The sequence below is a fragment of the Scyliorhinus canicula genome, chromosome 9 (assembly GCF_902713615.1).
Source record: "Scyliorhinus canicula chromosome 9, sScyCan1.1, whole genome shotgun sequence".
NCBI classification, from domain to species: domain Eukaryota; kingdom Metazoa; phylum Chordata; class Chondrichthyes; order Carcharhiniformes; family Scyliorhinidae; genus Scyliorhinus; species Scyliorhinus canicula.
In genome coordinates, this window is record NC_052154.1 from 188,695,950 (window position 1) to 188,718,873 (window position 22,924).

Here is a 22,924-nt window from a genome sequence, read left to right on the forward strand (position 1 = left end):
TCTTTATCTCCAATCAAGCAAAGCCCATCACAGGTCAAAAGCCACTTATAAATAAAGTTAGCAAACACAGGGTTACTTCCCATACACTTGCATAGAGATTTCTTGCAAAAACTGCTTGAAGAAAGAAAGAGAGATGCTGTCAAGAAAGAGCTTGCAGGTCCTTCTCTCTGTGTCAGACTATTGCTTAATCTGAAAGTTTTTGGCAAAAGCTGCTGCTCAGCGTAAATCTGCCAGCAGACTCCTAAACTAAACTGCCTGCTCCGCCCATGAATTACATCACCTTTTATCCCAGTCATCTCCCCTTACCTGCTTGCCTAAGACTAAACTGAGTGTCTTAAATTATCTATTCTTCAGTGTATCATTTTTTAAAACATCTTTATTGTCACAAATAGCCTTGCATTAACACTGCAATGAAGTTACTGTGAAAAGCCCCTAGTCGCCACATTCCAATGCCTTTTTGGGTACACAGAGGGAGAATTCAGAATGTCCAAATTACCTGACAGCAGGTCTTTCGGGACTTGTGAGAGGAAACTGGCGCACCAGGAGGAAACACACGCAGACACAGGAAGAACATGCAGACTCCGCAGAGACAGTGAGCCAAGCCGGGAATCCAACCTGGGACTCTGGTGCTGTGAAGCAACAGTGATAACCACTGTGCTCCCGTGCCTCCAACAACCATAACCAAATTCCAATTGGCCTTATGTGGGTAAACACATACATGGTTGGAATGACAATTATCTTACATTTATGACATCTTAATTACATCTTTTGCAGCCACAGAGTCTGAATACCTTAACCTAGACTCTTTAATATCGTGAAACAGATAAATATACCTGAATTCAGGCTTTTAAAAACATTACTGCAACAGATATAAAATACAATCTATTTATACCAATTTCTTACATTTATCACACTGTAGCTTTCTGTGTCATGTCCACTATTCCTGGTGTTCTTCAGGGTTCCATTATGAATCCCATTCATAATTTTCATTTTGATTTCTGTTTTTTCTGTGTTTATCTAAAAGGTACCTAGTCAATTATCCATCGGTTCTATGGACTGGGGATGAAGGGGGTGGGGGGTGGGGGGGGGGGGGGGGGGGGGTTCGCTGTGGATTCACCTGTTCTTACTCTGTTAAGGTCATATACCTGAGTGCGAGATTTTTCAGTAAAGAGTTTTGTCCTTCCCAAGATGGAATCGATATCTAAGTGCAAGTTCACAAACATCTTCCTAGGAGTGCACCCTTCTCCCATGCAACTAACCAGTGAACCTCCTATCCTACTTTGAGCTTAGCTGTTGCTATACGGAACAGCCCAAAGATGTCCTGGTTAGGTGGATTGGCCATGCTAAATTGCCCTGAATGTCCAAAAAGGTAAGGTGGGTTTATGGGGATAGGTTGGAAGCGTGGGCTTAGATGGGGTGATCTTTCCAAGGGCCAGTGCAGACTCGGTGGGCCGAATGGCCTAATTCTGCCCTGTAAATTCTATGACAGCTTCAGCTAGCAACCCTCATCTGCACCAACAGAGTGTCTCTGCATCTGCAAGCCTGTTGTTTTTTTCCATTCTCTCTAACACATATTAAATTATAATTACCTCGGAACAACCCCTCTGGCTCCGAAAAGATGATTTTATTTCTGTGGAATGTTGGGTTTCTCTAAGACGATAAAATAGCCCATGGATTTTAGTTAAATGATACAATTTATCTTTCAAGTTTGTTTATAATATTCCATCTGCAATCTTATTCAGGGTAGATTAAAAACAAATTACTGCGGATGCTGGAATCTGAAACAAAGGAGAAAATGCTGGAAAATCTCAGCAGGTCTGGCAGCAGCTGCAGGGAGAGAAAAGAGCTAACATTTCGAGTCCAATGACTCGTGTCAAAGCTGACAGTCAGAGAATGTGGGAAATATTTAATCAGGAAGTGTGCTGTACTGTTCTCTGTTCTATGAATAAAATTCCAGAAATCTGAGTTTTTGCGTGAGCTTCCTCTGGGCGCCCAGTGAGGGGAGCCCTCGGAGGAGGAGACCGGTGTTTGAGGTGAGGGACCCTCCTGCTCCAGCTGCCGCCTCCTTGTCAGTTGTAGGCGCTGGGCGGGTTGCCATGGCGCAGGGCGGACGCACGGCGTCAGGGGGCGGGGCTGGAGCCGGTCAGTCTGCTCCCACGCCAGCCGCTTAGGGTGGGCCTCCATGCCCGAGCCTTTCAGTGCTGCGGTGATGGGCCTGTGTCTGCCGTGCCTGGGGGGAGCCACCGAGGAGGTGGTGGAGACGCCCGATCCGGTAAGCAGCCGGAGGGAAAGAGTGTGGGGGTGGGGATGGGGGGTGGGGAAGGAGGGTGGGGGGTGGGGATGGGGGGTGGGGAAGGGGGGTGGGGGGTGGGGAAGGGGGGTGGGGGGTGGGGAATGGGGGTGGGGGGTGGGGAATGGGGGTGGGGGGTGGGGAAGGGGGGTGGGGGGTGGGGAAGGGGGGTGGGGGGTGGGGAAGGGGGGTGGGGGGTGGGGAAGGAGGGTGGGGGGTGGGGAAGGAGGGTGGGGGGTGGGGAAGGAGGGTGGGGGTGGGGAAGGGGGGTGGGGAAGGAGGGTGGGGGGTGGGGAAGGAGGGTGGGGGGTGGGGAAGGGGGGTGGGGAAGGGGGAAGGGGGGTGGGGAAGGGGGAAGGGGGTGGGGGTGGGGGGTGGGGAAGGGGGGTGGGGGGTGGGGGGTGGGGAAGGGGGGTGGGGGTGGGGGGTGGGGAAGGGGGGTGGGGGTGGGGGGTGGGGAAGGGGGGTGGGGAAGGGGGAAGGGGGGTGGGGGTGGGGAAGGAGGGTGGGGGGTGGGGAAGGAGGGTGGGGGGTGGGGAAGGAGGGTGGGGAAGGAGGGTGGGGGGTGGGGAAGGAGGGTGGGGAGGGAGGGGGTGGGGAGGGAGGGGGAGGGGAGGGGGAGGAGAGGGGGGGAGGAGAGGGAGGGGGAGGGGGGGAGGAGAGGGAGGGGGGGGAGGAGAGGGAGGGGGGGGAGGAGAGGGGGGGGGAGGAGAGGGAGGAGAGGGAGGGGGGGAGGAGAGGGAGGGGGGGAGGAGAGGGAGGGGGGGAGGAGAGGGGAGGAAGGAGGGTGGAGGGGGAGGGTGGGGAAGGAGGGTGGGGGTGGGGAAGGGGGGTGGGGAAGGAGGGTAGGGTGGGGAAGGGGGGTGGGGAAGGAGGGCGGGGGTGGGGTAGGGTGGGGAAGGAGGGCGGGGGTGGGGAAGGGGGTGGGGGTGGGGAAGGAGGGCGAGGGTGGGGAAGGGGGCGGGGGTGGGGAAGGAGGGTGAGGGTGGGGGTGGGGAAGGAGGGTGAGGGTGGGGAAGGAGGGTGGGTCTGAGCGTGGGGGGCACTGGGAATGGGGTGGGGAGGGGGTGGAGGGTAGGGGATGAAGTAAGGGAGGGGCTGGAGACAGGAGGGAGGGGCTTCAGCGGAGTGGAGGGATGGGCTTCAGCGGAGTGGAGGGATGGTGAGGATGGCAATGGCTGGAGATGGGGAGGAGTATGGAGTGTTGAGTGGTGTGATCGGCTGGTGGTGAGCGAGGGGCTGGAGAGAGCTGGGGGTGAAGTGTGGGGCCGGTTGGGGAACAGGTAGGCTGAGTGTATGTGGAGTGAGGGGTTTTGGGGGTGCCAGGTGTTGGGACAGGGGCTGAGCCTGGTGGCCGAATCAAATAAATAAGAGCAAAATACAACGTGCTGGAAATCTGAAACACAAAGAGAAAATTCTGAAAAAACACATTCGCTTGTGTGGATCGAGAAGCAGAGTCAACATTTCGAATCCAGCATCACTCTGCATCGGACTGTTAATTAATCCGGGGCGATTCCGCTGATCCAGAGAGTGGACAGAGCCTCCCCTCTCCCTTTCCCACACATTGTGGCCATGTATTGCACTGGGTGGTGACCGAATAAATAAAATAATATTTACATTAAAAAAAACTTCCCTTAATCTATTCAAGACAGTGGGAAAGGTTTTAATTGGAATAGTATTGATAATGTTATAATTTTGTTGCTGCACTGTTGTGGCAGTGATTGTTTGCTTTGCTACAAAATTTAATTTGTTAATTTAATTACTTGCGTTTAATTTTAATATATTTACGTATTGACCTCCCCCTTTCTTCAAAATTCTGAGCCCATTTTTGCAGGTGAATCATTTATTCCAAAGGGTTGATACTGATATAAGTTTTCAGACCTGAACTCACCCCACTTTTCACTGTTTTGCAGTAGTTGCAAATTTGGATCATTCTGCAAAAGCATATGCACACATACTAATGCCTATCTCCCCACAGGGCAAATATTTTTGCATCGCATAGCAAACGTGTTGACATTATTGCAGAATACAGTATTACAGCATTAAAGAGCAGAAAATGCTGGAAATACTGAGCCAGGCCCAGCATCAGTGTTTCAGGCTCATGGCCTATCAACTCAAGACATGAACTCTTATGTTTCTCTCTCCACAGGTGCTCCCTGACCTGCTGAATGTTTCCAGCATTCTCTTGTTTTTATTTTGAGTTTTCAGCATTATTGCACGGTATTCTTTCTGTTCTTGTTTGTGGGTTGCTGCAACATCCGGTGAACTTGATGAACTGACTGGATTAGGTGAAATAGAAAATGGTCAGATGGAGAGAAGGAGGCCAAGATTGAGTATACTATTCATTTCCGTCAGTGTAACGGTTAACCTTTTTTATAGGCACCAAATTGTGGATCCTGTCACTTCACTTATGGTGTTTGGAAACCCCAAATTATATCATGATTTGTACTCTCGGTTTTATTGAATTTGTGCATCTCATAATTGCCCTTCGCTTCCTTCCGTTGTCCCTTGAATCCTACATTCTGGGAACACTGAAGGCAAAATAAAGCTTGGAGCAAGCTGTGAAAGTCATTTGCATCAGTGTAAATAACACCAAATGGCTAAATTAACATTCAATGAATCAAACGTATGATTCTCCTCGTCATACCATGTGCTTTGTTTAACTCTTAATGGTTTAGCTAAGCTGCTCAGACTGACATTTTAAGTGTAGTGAGTAAACTGTAAACTGTTGCAGATCAATCACAATGGTGAATATTCCTGGTATTCTGTTGCAGTACCTATGGATTGTCAAAGCAGAGTTTAAAATATCACCTGATCCTAGGAGAATCCATACAGTGCAGAAGGAAGCCATTCAGCCCATCCCGTGTGCACCGACTCTCTGAAAGAGCACCCCATCCAGACCCACTTCCCTGCCCTATCCCCGTAACCCCAACTAACCCTGGACACTAAGGAACAGTTCAGTATGGCCAATCCACCTAACCTGCACATCATTGGACTGTGGGAGGAAACCGGAGCACCCGGAGGAAACCCACGCAGACACAGGGAGAAAGTGCAAACTCCAGACAGACAGGCACCTGAGGCTCAAATTGAACCCCGGGTCCCTGGCACTGTGAGGCAGCTATTTTAACCCCTGTGCCACCATGGCCGCCATGATCCTGAGATCAGATTACATTGTTTAATTCCCTCTCAGATATTTTCTGTGTGTTGCATTGGAAATTCTATTTCCTTGCCTCAGTACATTTATCCTGAGTGGAGATTGGAGTATTCGAGGCAATTAACCGTATGTAATAATGACTGACAAATAGCCTGCAGATATGCATCACATGACCAGCCTTTTGTAGTGAATTGGTTTGGTGCCAGGAAAAAGAGTCAAACAAATGGTTAGTTCTGAGCTTTCATGGTGTATGATGCAATCTGAACACCGTTAATCGTGCTCAGTATTTTAGAGACAATTGTGTGCCATATTTTCCCAACGTGAATACCTATTTTATCAGCAAACTTTTAGTTGTTGTTTAAGTCAACTGTGAGCAATAGATGTGTCGATTGGAAATAAATTATAACGTGATCAGGCTAGACGTGGGTTTCTGAAAAAAATCTAAAGTTTAGATTATTACTCTCGCTGAAGGAAGGGCAAAGGCTTGTTTTGTGAAAGCTTTTAAACCAATGTAATACAACCAGTGCTCCGTTCTGATTCTCAGAAAGGCTTATTGTATTGGAGGTTTATTCAAATGTTCATTGAGTTACATTTCTGGCAAATATCTACACCCAAATGTTTAATTGTTCCTACCTTGTTAATTGGCAAGTCACCCCAACAGTGTCACTGAGGAATAAACAAGTTTGTAGAAGCTGAAATTAAAACTGGAATGTGAACAGTGTGCGAGCGGGGGAGCACAATGGCTATTGTTTGAAGTGTATTTCTTGGCAGTTGTTAGTAAGTGACGACGTGGCCATTTTTACTGAAGCAGATGTACCTGTTTACATGTGACTGCTCATTAGGCAAGCAATGTTTTTAAGCTTGTGTTGTGTTTCCAATCTAATCTGACATAGCGCAATAAACATGTACATTCTTTGTTTATCCATTGCATTACGTGTTCATTCTGTATTCAAATAGCTTCAGCCCATTCATCCTGGACATTGGAATTACTGTTGGGCGAACTATTAAGGAATAGAGATAAGTGGGGAATTTTATAAATTGATATAGTTTATTTTGATAGATAGCAGTAAATGCGTTAAAGAAGGGATGGCTAAGGAAGTTGATCACAGAATAAAAATGGATATCTTGCTGGTTATGATGGTACAATTTTGAAAGGAACAATCTAAGGGTGTATGTACACAAATCTTTGAAGGATGTAGACCAAGTTGAGAAGGTTTTGAAAAAGAATCCTTGGCTTTCTAATAGGTTAATTGAGTGCAAAAGCAAGTACGTTTTACTAAACCTTTATAAAACACTGATTAGTGTCATGGATTGGCCCAGTAACAGCAGTAACATGAATTTAACAAGACAGAATAGGATGCGATATTCCCAGCAAAGGGTAGAAATCTTCCCAGCAATGGCCCTGCCTACAAAAGACAGGATAAAAATTTTATTTCCCAGTAAAGTGATTAGCAGATAGGGGATTGGAAACAGTTTATCCAGAAGACTGGGAGATTAGTGAAGCATACGCATGCTAATTTATAGAGTCAAGGGGTTTGAGAGGGGGGGGGGGGGGGGGGGGCAGACAGGCACACACACAAGGCAGAATCAAAGGGGAAAAAAGATATAATTAACAGGACCATCCGAAGGAAGGCAGGCCAGTTAACAATCTCGCAGCCTCCGAAGCAGACAAGCCACTTTCCACCTCGCAGCCCGTCGCAAAGTTTTACATCTGACAGCCTCCAAGTCTTTGAGCTAAGGCTGTGCCGAAACCTTTGTGAAGGGAGTTTAAATATCTTTCCTGGATCAGGAAAAGGCGTTTCCCAGACTTGATCATCAGCCCCGTATTGTGTGGTGATTATAAACTGGATTTAACTTCTAGATCTATTTAATCTGGATGTTGTTTGGGGTGGCTGGGAAGTCTTAAGGAGTTCAGGTATTTGGAACAAGGGGTATGTTCTACATAATCCGTGTGTGTTTAGTGATTCATGTACTTAATTGTCTTGGAATACTGTAGTCATGTTCTGAGTGTGTATTTAATTTAATAATTAGTCTTTAATAATTGTTACTGGACTGCTCATTCTCCCTGGGGTTTCACTTGACTCCTCACACCATTCCAAAAACGAACCACTGGGGTACCCTCACAGGTAACAACAGTGTGGTTCATGACATTAGCGCCCAGCTGACGTTTGGTTGACAATTCGGGGCACCAGAGTTTAGGAAAGCGTGGCCTTGGGGAGGGTGCAGGCAAGTTTTCCGAGAATCGTATTAGGAATGTAAAGCTTCAATAACATGGAATGACGGGGATTACTCTCCTTACAGCAAGGAGGAATTGAACATCAGGAAGGATTTTGATGAGAGTAAATAAGGAGGAGCTGTTTCCAGTGAAAGAAAGGTCAGAAGGACACAGATTTCAGATCATTGACAAACAGGTGACCTGAGTGGGGAAAATGTTCCTTACCCCATGTGTTGCAGTGACCTGGAATGCACTGCTTGAAATGATGGTGGAAGCAGATTCAAAAGTAATTTCAAAAGTGAGTTCTGAGTATTGAAAGAAGAAACATTCCCCTGCTTTGGAAAGGCTGTAGGATTATGGGATGAATTGGTAGCTCTTTCAGCGAGCACAGACACACTGGACACGTGGCTGCCTCTCTTGTTCATTTTATTCTATCAATGGTAAACTGTTGTGCAGTTAATATGAACAATGCAGATCTGTTATTTTCCCCCAAACAATTATGACTTGGCCTCATCTGTAGTTTCCATTTTGTGCTGCATTAAACTTTGCCTGTAATAAATGATTAACCTTGTGGAATGGTAAATTTAAGAATGCAGCTTATTAAATGTTATCTCTTTCGTGGCTTGCTTGGAAATGTTCCCAGCACTTAAATGATGTGGCCAGTTTACAACAGCAAAAGTACTTGTGGATTAACTGTAGTATCATTCCACTCCACCTCCATCTTTCCTTTGTCTAAAAAGAAAGTGCTGCATACTAATATATTTTAAAAGTGCTTTTTGAAAACTGACCAGATTTAGAATTCTAACTTCAATTTCCTACCTCCCCATGTTAGAAAAAAAGTTATGTCGGCGTTTGCCAGAGAGTAATGCAATCTAGATGAAGAAAGCTATGCAGAGGGCATTATAACATTCAAATACCTATTTGAAGTCAGTATGTACAGGACTGGAATGGGGCCATGTTGTATTGTGGATGGGCGACAACCTTTGTCTTGTGCAGCTGGGTGTTTGGTACCATGACCATGTTTTATATCTCTGCAGAGAAAGTAAATTTCAGCTTACTTGAAATGAAGTTCCTCCCAACAAGGTCAAAGCCATTTTGAGTCAAAACTTAGGGACTGAAGTGTGCAGAGTTTTTGCTGCTGTTTAACAATATGGTGTGCATTCACAGTAGGTCATAGAGCATTAATGAGTTTGCTGCAGGTTGTTTAATGATGGCTTTGCTTTACAGGGTTAACTAGAACTGCATGGGAAGAATGCCAGCCCTCTTAGTTACAGTTCTACAGCTTGTCCCATCCCTTTGAGTTTACCAGGGAGCTAATCATTGGCCGAGATAACATAATGGCAGTGTTAAAAGTAATGCAGTTATCAGTAAGCCAGAAGTAGAATCCTTGTGGACAAGAGACAAGACATAAAAATGGATCAGTCAGTAGTCTACATGAAATGAAAATCGCTTATTGTCGCAAGTAGGCTTCAAATGAAGTTACTGTGAAAAGCCCCTAGTCGCCACATTCCGGCACCTGTTCGGGGAGGTTGGTACGGGAATTGAACCGTGCTGCTGGCCTGCCTTGGTTTGCTTTAAAAGCCAGCGATTTAGCCCAGTGTGCTAAATCAGACCCTTTATATTAATTAGGGAAATCATTGAATCCCTACAGTGCAGAAGGAGGCCATTTGGCCCATTGAATCTGCACCAACCTCCCAAAAGAGCACTCTACCCAGTTCCACTCCGCCATCCACCCTGCCCTATCCCCATAACCTAACTTACACACCCTGTGATACTGAGGGGGAATTTATCATGACCAGTCCACCTAACCAGCACATTTTTGGTCTGTGGGAGAAAACCTATGCAGACACTGAGAACGTACAAACCCCACGGACAGTCACTCAAGCCTGGAACCAAACCCGGGTTCCTGATGCTGCGAGACAGCAGTACTAAGCACTGTGCCACTGTTCCGTCCGAAATGAATAACGAATATGGTTAAAATCTCCCATGATTATTATTCTATCATGAAATGAATCAGCCAAAAGGGGATAAGGGAAGGTGCTTCTACAATGTTTACTGGACTCCTTTCCAATCCGGTCTGTAAAAAAACTGAACAAGGGAGGATTTGGTATACAAACTGGTAATGGGTAGTAAACCTGAGCAGATAAGAGAAACAAAGTTAGAAGAACATCTCGGCAATAGTGACCACAGTAAGATAACTGAGAAGGAGAGAAGCATGACAAAGGTCAGGATAGTAGATTAGCGAAAAGCTGATTTTATGGAGCTGGGAATAGAAAGAATGAAGGAGGCCTCCATCCGGGCCCTGGCCACTGGCTAGACACTCAACTAGCCCACTGGTGATAGGATGGCACGGTAGCACAATGGTTAGTACCGTTGCTTCACACAGGGACCCGGGTTCAATTCCCGGCTTGGGTCACTGTGTGCAGAGTCTGCACGTTCTCCCCGTGTCTGCGTGGGTTTCCTCCAGGCGCTCCAGTTTCCTCCCATAAGTTCCAAAGGACGTGCTTGTTTGGTGAATTGGACATTCTGAATTCTCCCTCCGTGGTGTCAGAGTGTGGCGACTAGGGGATTTTCACAGTAACTTCATTGCAGTGTTAATTTAAGCCTACTTGTGACACTAATAAAGATGATTATTATTATTATATAGCCACACTTCGGTCGTGGAATCAGTTGCGGCAACGCTTCGCTCTGAGGTGTCCATTAAGGCCCCCATCTGCAACACGCACAGGTTTGCCGCAGCCAAAATGGATGTGGAGACAGAACCGGGGGGGCGTTGGTAGTTAGGGATTTCTACACAGATGACAGACTGACAACACTAGAGGGGCTAATCGAGAGGTTCCAACTGACTGAGGGAAACGAATTTAGGTATATGCAACTCAAAGACATCTTGCGTAGGGAAACAAAGGCATACCCATGACCACCACAACAATTGCTAGTTGAGGACCTACTGACATTCTAGGGAGGGGAAACTGCAGGGATCTGCATGGGCGACTACTGGGAAGGTCATGTTCACCACTGGATGTGACCAGGGAAAAATAGGAGTATGACCCAGGGTTTTACATAGGGTGAGAACTCTCGAGCGAAGCATTGTACAGGGTGTTATAATAATAATAATCGCTTATTGTCACAAGGAGGCTTCAATGAAGTTACTGTGAAAAGCCCCTAGTCGCCATGTTGGTGAATGATACAGAACAGCAGTGGGAAGGAACCATTCCAAAGAGTTCAGGAAAGCGATATTCCAATAACTGCATAGCATGCTTAACGTAATCAAATATCCCCGCATGCTTCTCAGATGTTATAAAACAGAAAATGACAGAACCACGTGAGGAGCTATTGGGCCAGATGACCAAAAACTTGGTCAAAGTTCAGTTTTGAGGTCTGTCTTAAAGGAGTTTGAAACAGATGTTGTTTAATCAGAAGTCAGTGCAGATCGGTGAGCACAGGGATGATAAGAGAATGTGATTTTGGTGTGAGGTACGGAGACAGCACTGAGTTTTGGATGATGTCTGGTTCATGGAGGGTAGAATGTTGCAGGTCAGAAAGGAATACCATGGAATAGTCAAGACTGAGGTACATCGGAATGAATGAGGGTTTCATCAGCACATGAACTGGTACAGAGGTGAAGATTGCGGTCTACGTGTTGGCATAACTGTAGTGGGAGCTTGACTAGGTCAAATGACACTAGGGTTATGAACAGGTGGTTTAGTCGCAGACTGTTGCCAGAGAGAGGGAATGGAGCCAGTTGCTTGGGAATGGGGATTGAAAACAATGACCTTAGTCTTCACAATATTAAACTGGTGGGGAATGTCGGTTAGCTCAGTTGGCAGGATGGCTGGTTCGTGATGCAGAGCGACGCCAACAACACGTGCTCAGTCCTCGTACCAGCTGAGGTGACAATGAAGCCTTCTCAACCTTGTCCCTCGCCTGAGGTGTGGTGATCCTCGGGTTAAACCACCACCAGTCAGCTCTGAAAGGGGAGAGCAGCCTATGGTCCTCTGGGATGATGGCAAATTTCATTTAACTGGATGATATTTCTAATTATTCAGTACTGGATGTCCGGTAAGCAGTCAGATAAATTAACCAGGATGTGAAGATACCGGCGTTGGACTGCGGTGAGCACAGTAAGAGGTCTCAAGCCAGGACAATTGGTAGGATTTCGCAAACCCAGGCCAGATGGTGGGGGGTGAATGTAATGTGACAATTCACACCTCTTTAACCTGGAGTTACCCCTCTCTCTCTGGCTCTGTAATGACTTAAATCCCTGCAAATGCTTGCATTCAATGTATCATCTTGCATCCTTGACTTTGTCTATATAAATGTTTCTGGAACCTACCTCTTCATTCACCTGAGGAAGTAGCAGTGCTCTGAAAGCTAGTGATTTGAAACAAACCTGTTGGACTTTAACCTGATGTTGTAAAATAAATTAAAAGTGGAGGGATCGAGAGGGGAGGTGTAGTTAGGTGTTGTCAGTGTATCTAAGAAAGCGAACACTGCTTTTGGATGATCTCAATATAGACAGCATGTAGATGAGAAATAGGAGGAGGCCAAAGATATATCTTTGGAAGGTACCAAAGGTAATGGTGCAGGAACAGAGGTTGTGGCTATGGTGATAGATGAGAATCAAATGAGTTAAGGGAAATCCCACCAAGCTGGACAACCGTGAAGAAACATCGGAAGAAGATGGTGTGGACAACTGTGTCAAGAGGCTGGAGGTAGATCAAGAAGGATGAGGAGGGAAAGTTTCCCTTTACCGCAGACACAATGAATGCCATTTGTCACTGACAGAAATTGTGCCAGTACCGTGGCAGGGCATAAAGCTGGTTGGAAACATTCAAGCATGGGTCTGTGGAAAAGATGGAAGCACGTTTGGGACGTGTCAATGGGTTTAAGGGCTTTGCAGAGGGAAAAGGCAGCATATTGTAAGGAGTTTAAAAATTAATGGATATCATCTATCTGGACAATAGTGACTGGGTAAAACGTTCTGCAGACATGTAAAGGCAATTTGGAATGGGAATGTGCAGGATGTTGGGCAGGTTTAAAATCACAGCAAAATGGCAGAAGTATTAAATTGAATCACAATGTACCAGGGAATCTAATCTGGTAGCCATACCTTGTGAAATAAGATCTGAAATGTTACAACCGCATTAAAATAAACAGAAACATTTAAGTAAATTAATCAAACACACAGGCTCCATGTGGATTATATGCACATTACGGAAGGAAAGGGTCGGCGCTATCATACATTAACCTATATATTTTTTGGAAAACGTTGAGCCTGCGGACTGCCGGATTGCGCGCACATTTGCGAAACGAGACAGATGTAGACCAATCAAGTTAACATCACTGCAATAAACAATGGCATTCCTCATTGAGAAGTGGGAAAACATTTCTAAACTGAAAACGTTGCCATCAACCTGGCTATCAAAGTCTTGCTTATTGCTTGACCATTCTCGTTGAATTCTTCAAAGAGGAGACAGAACTAATACAGTAATAAATCTGGATTTCCAAAAGGTTTTCAGTCTCGTACCGCAGAATACACTAATGATTAAGGTTGCAGCATACCGAGTCGGGATGATTTGCAGAATCGAGAGCAGGCTGCAGAACAGAAAGTAGAGATTAGGGAAATTCAGAGTCGCAAATGGTGGAAAGTGAAGCCCCCAAGGATCATGTGCTGTTTACAATTTATATTTATGATTTACACTTTGGAATCAAAAGCACCAATTTCTAAATTTATGGGTCACAACAAAGTTCTTCTCCGAACTTTGAGTACTAAGATTTACTTCTACAGGGATAGAATTGAAAAGTTGGGAAATTATGTAGACTCGTTGGGGAATTGAGTGTATTTGTAGTCACAATATTTAGAGACATTGGAATGGGTGTACAAAGCATTTGCAATGATGGTACCAGATCTGTGAAGAAAGGATGAAAAGGCTGTTATGATGGATTTAGTAAGAAGTCTTACAACACCAGGTTAAAGTCCAACAGGTTTGTTTCAAACACGAGCTTTCGGAGCACGGCTCCTTCTTCAGGTGAGCCTTCAGTCACCTGAAGAAGGAGCCGTGCTCCGAAAGCTCGTGTTTGAAACAAACCTGTTGGACTTTAACCTGGTGTTGTAAGACTTCTTACTGTGCTCACCCCAGTCCAACGCCGGCATCTCCACATCATGATGGATTTAGAAATTGTTATCTTTTATATTTTATATCTGTGGCAATAATGTTTTAAAAGCCTGAGTTAAGGTATATATTTGTTGTAGTACTTTTATGAAATAATCTAGGTTAAGATATCCAGACTGTTTCTGCTAAATCTGGAATTAAGGAGTTGTAAAAGGTGTGGTCATGATTGATTCCGACCATTTACTACTGTACACATAAGAGGGGAACCATTCACTCCTTCTGTCAGAATTCCGCAGAGACTGTTCCCTCCGAAATATCTAGTCCACTCCACCATACCTAGTACCTCTTCCATCACCCATGACACCTTCCCATGCAATTGCAGAAGGTGTAACACCTGCCCCTTTACCTCTTCCTTGCTTAACATCCCAGGCCCAAAACACTCATTCCAGGTTAAGCAGCATTTCATCTGCATCTCTTCCAATTTGGTCTACTGAATTCGCTGCTCCCAATGTGGTCTCCTCTCCATCGGAGAGACCAAACGCAGGCTAGGTGATCGCTTTGCTAAGCATCTTCGGTTTGTGCGCATTCAGGACCCTGACCGTCCCGCTACTTGCCATTTTAACCAAAAGACCCTGCTCCCATGCCCACATGTCTGTTCTTGGCCTGCTGCAATGTTCCAGTGAAGCTCAATGCAAACTGAAGGAACAACATCTCATCTTCCGGTTAGGCAGACTACAGCCTTCCGGTCTCGACGTCGAATTCAACAACTTCAGATGATCAGCTCTACCCCACCTCGACCCATTTGTTTTCATCCCATTTCATTTTAACTGTCTTTTACCATTTCATTCTTTCTTAATATATATTTAATTCCCCCCAATCTTATCTACCTTTCCTTAACCTTTCTCCTCTTTGCTTCCTCCTTCCCCTCCCCCCCCCCCCCCCCCCACATCTACAGTTCATCCTCTGATGTCAGTTTCCCTGCTGTTTGACCTTTCACATCTTTTGTTCTCTCTGGGGACTGCTGATTGCGCTCTTTCCCCTTGGTATCTGGCCATTAGCACCCGGTTTCCCTGCGTTTCTGTCGCTATGACTCATGGTTCATTCTCACTCCACAGTATAAATATTTCCCACTTTCTCTGTCCGTTAACTTTGACAGAATCATCGGACTCGAAACGTCAGCTCTTTTCTCTCCCTACCGATGCTGCCAGACCTGCTGAGATTTTCCAGCATTTTCTCTTTCGTTTCAAGTCTGTCTGTAGTTTTGCAGTTTGCCATAGGATTTGTGCCTGACAAGACCATAAGACCATAAGACAGAAGGGTTTTAAGTTGGACAGCAGTTTTGTCAAATGCTGCTCGGTTGAGCATAAATATACTGGTTCTGCTCCTGAAAGGGTCTCTCCAAAAGTATACACAACTAAGCAAGTAATCTGTTAATGTTTTGCAAGTGCATTTGAACTGTATTGGGTTGCTTAATTTGGACTAGTAGCGGGTATAGATAGTAAATTAAGTTTATGTTTAAGAACTGTTTAACTGATTGTTAAGCTATTTTTTGATGATGTGGTTAGTTATGTCTATAAATTAAACTTTGTTGTAACATAAAAGATACGTGTTGGTCAGAGCCATCACTCCTGGCATGAAGTATCCTTTCCTCAACAGTTTTACAAAAGAAAATTGTTTGGGGTTCTTGTCCGGTATCCCAATAAATGCTGGGGTCTGATCTGGTATCTCAATAAATGCTGGGGTCTGATCCGGTATCCCAATAAATGCTGGGGTCTGATCCGGTATCCCAATAAATGCTGGGGTCTGATCCGGTATCCCAATAAATGCTGGGGTCTGATCCGGTATCCCAATAAATGCTGTGGTCTGATCCGGTATCCCAATAAATGCTGGGGTCTGCTCCGGTATCCCAATAAATGCTGGGGTCTGCTCCGGTATCCCAATGAATGCTGGGGTCTGCTCCGGTGTCCCAATAAATGCTGGGGTCTGCTCCGGTATCCCAATAAATGCTGTGGTCTGATCCGGTATCCCAATAAATGCTGGAGTCTGCTCCGGTATCCCAATAAATGCTGGGATCTGCTCCGGTGTCCTACCAAATGTTGGGGGTCTGGTCTGGTATCCTAATAAATGGTGGGGTCTGCTCCGTCTCGTAACAAATGCTGAGGTCTGGTCCAGTAATCCCAATACTGTGGTCTTTAAAACCTGTGCATGATTTTGATAGAGAGAAAGAATGTTTCCACTTCTGGGGAACAGCCAAACTGGAGACCATGAAGACAAGACAATCACTACGAAATCAAATGGGGAATTCAGAATAAACATCTGTACCCAGAGTGATGAAAATGTGGAATTTACGACCACGGGAGTAGATGAAGTGCATGGTATAGATGCTTTTAAGGGGAATCTAGATGAGCATGTGATGGGGAAGGGAATGATGCTGATGGATGAGGGCGGATGAGAGAGGCTTGAGGAAACGAACACTGGCATGAGCTGTTTGAGCCAAATGGCCGGTTTCTGAGCTGTCTATTCGACACAACTCCACCTTGAGAAAAGATGAACTTGGTTCCATTATGAAAAGTTTGGGGGGAAGGTGGACATAATAAACCAAGATTAGTTGCTAATTGTGATCTGAAATCAAAACCAACAAAATTAGATTGATGAGGGCAACACGGCGGCACAGTGGGTTAGCACTGCTGCCTCATGGCGCCGAAGTTCCAGGTTCGATCCTGGCTGTGGGTCACTGTCCGTCTGGAGTATGCACATTCTCCCCGTGTTTGCGCGGGTTTCACCCCCACAACCCAAAGAAGTGCAGGGTAGGTGGATTGACCACGCTAAAGTGCACCTTAATTGGAAAAAATGAATTGGGTACTCTAAATTTATAAAAACATAAAAAATTAAAATGATAAGAAACAGCTTCACAAAGTTGAACATCTTTTTATTCTCTAAATCTACAAGCTGCTGAATTTTGTATTCATTTTTATCTACCTAGGATACCAGAAGAAGGCAACTAGCTGAAGCGGCTGAGAAGCGACAGAAAGAGGTAGAAATATTAATTAATATTCTGTTTTCCTGCAATATGTTAACAACTTTTGCCGTATGGTTAGCAGTCTATTGATAGGAGGGAATATGTCTGAACTTTATTAATAAATTTATACTTGTGTTAGGCGTGATCTTAAGCAATTTTAGGAGAGTTTATTTTTCAGTTTCCAGTTTATACTCTGACAATGGCCTAAATATTCCAGTCTCCCGGATGTTCGGGGACCAGACCGGCGATGGAAGATGTGCGTCAGGGTCCTGTGACAAGTCCTGACACGCAGACCTAGATGGAAATTGGCCAGGAACCTGGGCAAATGTCTCCAGGTCTGAGGTAGAGTTGGAGACATATGACCGATCCGTGCGGCTTAATCTTGATAGTTATCCAGAAAACGTCAGTCGGTTTATAACTTGGATAACTGCACAACTGACCCTCCCCAATCATCACCCGACTAACCTTACCCCGACCACCCGACTAACCCCCAGAAAGATACATTCGCCCACCCTCTCGCTCGTACATTAAAAGACTAGACCATTTTTAGCTGCCGTACTCTGATAGGTATTTGTCATTCTCTCTTCCTCTGACTCTGCTACAATCCACTGGAGTTCCCCGTGAGACGTTGTGTAACCAATTTCTCCTTCAGCTGGGATTGGAAGATCCTGGAAGAAATGACCAGTAGTGTTGGGTCGGAAAAACATTCGCGCGCATTTCCACTAACCAGAAGATTCGGGCTTGACAAAGGAAAATAATGGCGGTTCATCACTTTTCAAGCTCATGTCATAAATGCATCCCATAATCATCTGTTCTTGATTCAGACCCCTGCAGCCCTCTGCCCCAGCATTGGCAGCCGGGCCTTCAACTGTTTATCTCTGGGATAACCCCCCGCCCGGTCTCATGGTGCCCACTGGTCACGTAAGACTTGAAGCGTGCCTGTGGACAGCCCATGTTCCCTAACCAAAGACACTTGGCCGTAAATGTATGCGCGGTAGAGGGACAGGCAGTCGAGTTGAACAACCCCCTCAACTGTCCGCTGCCTACATCTGTTAACTGGCCCAGGAGCAGGCTTCTTTCCTATCTATATGTGATCAAACAATGCCCTTCATCTGTGTATCCTAACAATGTAAACAATATAATTAACAAATCTGTGACAGGAATCCATGTCTGCCACTAATCTGTGTAGAAATTGTAAGCGTGCTGCTCTTCCTTTTATGATGCGTTGACAGCTGGTGAGGTCCCTATTGTCCAACACATGCAGCCATTGTTACTCTGAAAAATGTAGTTTTCCTTCTCAAAAGTGGCGTTTCCCCAAGAGATTTGTTTTAGAGTGAAGTAATATCTTCAGTGGTGCATTTAAAGTTTGAAAATTTCTCCCACTCTTTTGGAAAGAATGTTCACAGGGGCGTGAAGAATCCCGAGTCTGTGGAACGGAAGAAGAAGAAGCTGGAGGCTTTGGAAAAGCAAGAGATGAATTCCGCATCTGCAGGAGGTGGTGGCCTCAGGGTGAGAGATTATTCACAGTGAGGCATCGCTGCCTCATAATGAATGGGAATTCAGTAGTTTATTACCTAACTGGTGAGGGGGGTATAGGTTTAAGTTCTTACTCTGGAAACAGGCTTAGTTTAAAAAATATATTACCACAGGAAACCAAGTCATTTCATTCTAAATGCCCGTTTAACTTTTGACAAGTGTTAATTATTGCCAACCAAGATCTGAAATTACTATTACAAATTTGAAGTCTCATTCCTTCCGGTTTTAATTGTTGGAGATTTTAAACGTGTCACATTTTACAATAGAAATTAATCTTTACCTTTGTCTCTTGGGGAGTAAGGAATGGAGTGCAAAGAATCCGAAACATACAGGGAGGAGGGCGGCTGCAGTAAGCTTTATGGATAGGGAAAGATTTAGCGATAAGGATGAGAATGTTAAATTTGATGGATTTCAAAGCTGCAAGTGAGCCTGTCAGTGCGTGAGGAGGGATAAAAGCAAATTACTGCGGATGCTGGAATCTGAAACGAAAGAGAAAATGCTGGAAAATCTCAGCAGGTCTGGCAGCATCTGTAGGGAGAGAAAAGAGCTAACGTTTTGAGTCCGATGACTGTCAAAGCTTTGACAACGAGTCATCGGACTCGAAACGTTAGCTCTTTTCTCTCCCTACAGATGCTGCCAGACCTGCTGAGATTTTCCAGCATTGTCCCTCGTGCGTGAAGAGGGGTTAGGTGTACCGGACTTCATGCAAGCGAAGAAAGAGTTTTGGATGGACTGAAGTTTACCGAGAGTGGAGAATGGAAAAATGCTTAAGAAATTATTGGAAAAGTGATGCCAATGGTTTGAATGAGGATTTCAAGAGCAAATGGACTCTGTTATGGATGGAGAATATGGTGTCTTTGCTGGTAAGGATGTGGGGTTTGAATTTTAGCTTGGGCTTGAGTAGGACATGGAGATTGTGAACAGCATGGCTCACCTTGAGATAGTTACCGGCTGAGGGGTGATATCGATGGTGAGACTTGGAGCACGTGGAAAGTGGCAAAGCGGCTGGCAACAATAGCTTCAGGCTTCCAATGCTTGGATGGAAGAAAGTCTTGCTCATCCAAGACTGACAAGTATTCTGATAGCACTGGGGCAATGACAGTTTTACATCGCTTGCGGTATATAATTGGCCCCCATGTTTGCGGATGATTTTGCCAAAGGGCACCATGTAGACGAGCCGGGAAGAGAGCCAAGATACGGATGGATATAACTCTGGAACTAAACGAGGTAATGCGACTAAACTGGAGGTTGGCGAGAGCTTTTGGAGAAGGATAGTATGGCTGCGCTTGGAAAGCTGCAGGGGAGGAAGAGAGATAATACATCAATATTGTGTTGCAGAAAAGTAGCATACAGATCTGGGAGAACATTTTGAAGATTATTTGGAAAGAAAAGGATGATCAGGTTGTCTTGTGTGAAATATATATTCCAGACAGGTTGTGACATTGTGTATTTTATTTGAAATATCAACAGTGTCTTTTATTGAATTAAACAGTAGAGACTGAAAACTGATTAAGCTGGGTGAGGTGTGGTATTTAACATGGGCACAACCTTCTAATCCTTCAAATTAAACTGAAGTCACAAGGCAGCCATGTGCAGTGTTGTTCATTAGAATATAAAGTGCAGAATAGTATAGGCCATCTGCTAACCCAAACTCACTCCATCCAGAGTAAGTAGGTGACAATTCTATAAGGGACTCTCCTTTCTGCCAGTGGCCCTCAGCCTGTTGATCCTTTGCTTTAAGAATGCCAGGGCAGCACGGTGGCACAGTGGTTAGCACTGCTGCCTCACGGCGCCGAGGTCACTGGTTCGATCCCGGCTCTGGGTCACTGACCGTGAGCAGTTTGCACATTCTCCCCGTGTTTGCGTGGGTTTTGCCCCCACAACCCAAAGGTGTGCAGGTTAGGTGGATTGACCACGCTAAATTGTCCCTTAAATTGGAAAAAATGAATTGTGTACTCTTAAATTTATTTTTAAAAAAGAATGCCAAGTTCCTTCAGATGGGTCACCTCGGGAAAAACATCAAATAATGCCATAATATCGTGCCATAATGTCTCTGCTGGACACCTCTGTTCTGCTTTTCAAAAAACCCTCTTAAAGTTTCAATGAACTAAATGCCAGTTCTGGCAATCGTGCTCCCTTAACACATACCCACCATCAAACTTTAATAAAATTTTTATTTTAAAAAACCCCCACACCCACCATTATCAGCTACTGGGACCAAATCTGCACGCAATTGAGATGTGTTGCAACTAATTCAACTCTTTACCGGGAAATCTGTCTCCCGAGTTCATTATCCTGTGGGTGGGGGTAATTTTCTTTCTAATTTCTAACATTATTTGAGGTTTGAGAATTTTTGTACTTTGGATTCTTATCCTATGGTCGTTTGGTGACTGACAACGGTTAAATAGCTAGGTTACTTCAACCTTGTGACTTTCCTTTTGTAAAGATCCTGGGTCGATATTCTGGGTGTTGGGAGAGGAGGCTTGATTGGTGGGGTGTAGACAAGTGACCGGATCCCTTGGTCTTTTCTCGCAGCAAAGCAGAATTCCTTGAGCCTACTTTTGTAACCAAGTCCCTAGAGAATGGAGAGATGGAATCTTGCCAACGTAGAATTAAGTATGCTGCTCCTGTTACTAATGATGGATTCTTCTTCTCTCGAACTTTCTCTCATGGATTTTTATTTATTGAGCTGCTGATGTTTGTGGCACAACTGTTCCTGAGTTTGAAAATTACAAATGATAACCTTTTATGAAGGAAATGCAGCAGAAATTCCTGTTTCTGTCTGAGGATGACGAGTAGGGCTTTTGTGCTTCTCACCACTCCAACTTTTAACATCTGCAAAGAACAGTATTTCCTCAATGAGCTTCCCTGACGTGAAATTATCCCGATGATGATGTTTTTTCCATCATTCTTGCTGAACTCGGGAGATTGTACTTTCCTGTTACCAATCTGCTGTTTGGTGTGATTAAAGTAACTGCAGAGATTTCAGCTGCTGAAAAGCCCAATGTGCGATGGGTTTTACTTTTGGAAGTAAAAGAAAACAAAACCAGCTTGTTAACGTAACTGATCTTGGCTGTATATTTAGCCGTTTCCTTGGCCGATTCCCAGTTGATGACCTTGTGCATCGTGCATAAGCTGTCTGCCCCCAACATAAAGCTTAGCTATTGCTTAATCGCCTTTCACCCGCCTGACCCACCCTCACTTTCATTGTTTATTTGTGGTATTGACTGTGGAAAGTAATGCGATGCACCTTAATTGCTCATGTTTAATATCTGAAAAAAACTTGAGATCTGTATTTGAGCAACCAAAAATGTAGTGCCATGAGTTGCAACAGGGTGACAGACCCTGTTTTGTAAATTGCTGAAACCATCACATTCATTATTTATTTTTTAATTCCAGTGGCAAGTTGGTTAAAGAAGCTGAAGAACTGGGAGAAGACCTTCAATATTGCCAATGTAGCATTGACCTTGCTGGCCTGTGTTACTGAGAGGTTCATGTTCTCTGCGTCGCTTTTGGTGTTTGGTTAGGAAGATCCAGAAATGTGCGATCCTTCGCATTGAATGTTCTGTACAAAGGCTCTCTGTATTCCAACAGAAGTGTACAATGTTTCTTCTCGTAATTTAACAACCCATGCGCTAATGTTTAAAACACCACACCAATTCAGTCATGTCTGAGAAACAGTGGGAACTGCTCATGGCTTGGATGTTGCTGTTCCAAAGGGTCCTTTTTGCTTCTGCTTTAACCAGCGATTGTGTTGCTAGATGTTTACTTTCTATGCATTGACATTATTTATAAAGCAATATAGCTACCTATGGTGGATCTTTGTAGATAATTCAGCTGCAGCTTTACTAGGCAAGGTTTTCTAGATTTCTAAACACTTAATTTTCTAAACCTTTGTGCCTTGGATATCGTGTGAGGCGGTGTGTGACCATTTGCTTTCTTTTAATGCTTTAGCTTCTGTTTATTAAAATATTTAGCATCCTTTTTGGGGCTTGTTTTAATTTATTGTACGAATGTTTTTAGCTGCTGAAATTGTTTAACCTATTGGGCCAGACCTCTGCATTCAACTACCTCTAAATAAATGTACTCCGTTCATGTAGGAAAACTACAGGGTTTATTTTAGGACTAATAAAACTCTTTTTGTAGCATTGATTACATGTTCTTAGCTTATTATACTTTGGAAATGATACTAATTATGTACAAATATTTGTTATTCTTTGCATGAGTAAAACAAACCCCCAAATAATTGTTTGTCATTAAGTGATTCGACTACGGGTCTCTGTGTTTGTCACTGACTGTAATAGCCCCTCGTGGCAAAAGGAGTGTACTTGCTGTGGTCCTCTTTATTGTGTAATACATACAGTATCTCCCAAGGTATGTAGGTTCTGATGCCATCTTTGCCCTTTTGGATGGTCCTCATTGCTACTGAGGCAAATTTCTGCATGTGGTACGCAGAGTGTTCAGCACCATTCGTGACTCCTCAGATACTGAAGCGGTCCATGTCCAAATGCAGCAAGACCTGGACAATATCTAGGCTTGAGCTAACAAATAGCGAGTAACATTTGTGTCACAACATTGTGCCAGCTGTCCAACAAGA

The 22,924-nt window shown here is 44.7% G+C and overlaps 1 protein-coding gene across 1 annotated transcript; it reads left to right on the top strand.

Moving 5' to 3' along the window:
* The first annotated feature begins 2,099 nt into the window (after window positions 1-2,099).
* LOC119971960 (small VCP interacting protein) lies at window positions 2,100-22,573 on the top strand. The gene is made up of 4 exons (XM_038808329.1): window positions 2,100-2,272; window positions 16,756-16,806; window positions 18,187-18,300; window positions 21,727-22,573. Exons 1-4 carry the CDS (start codon window positions 2,183-2,185, stop codon window positions 21,739-21,741), a joined length of 270 nt encoding a protein of 89 aa, XP_038664257.1. The 5' UTR covers window positions 2,100-2,182; the 3' UTR covers window positions 21,742-22,573.
* Window positions 22,574-22,924: the final 351 nt, after the last annotated feature.

Excerpts from the sequence above, each read along its gene's own strand:
- LOC119971960 (XM_038808329.1), top strand. The coding sequence starts at position 2,183 with ATGCCCGAGCCTTTCAGTGCTGCGGTGATGGGCCTGTGTCTGCCGTGC. Across the intron at positions 2,273-16,755 it reads TGGTGGAGACGCCCGATCCG|GATACCAGAAGAAGGCAACT; the intron begins GTAAGCAGCCGG and ends TTATCTACCTAG. Across the intron at positions 16,807-18,186 it reads CTGAGAAGCGACAGAAAGAG|AATGTTCACAGGGGCGTGAA; the intron begins GTAGAAATATTA and ends TCTTTTGGAAAG.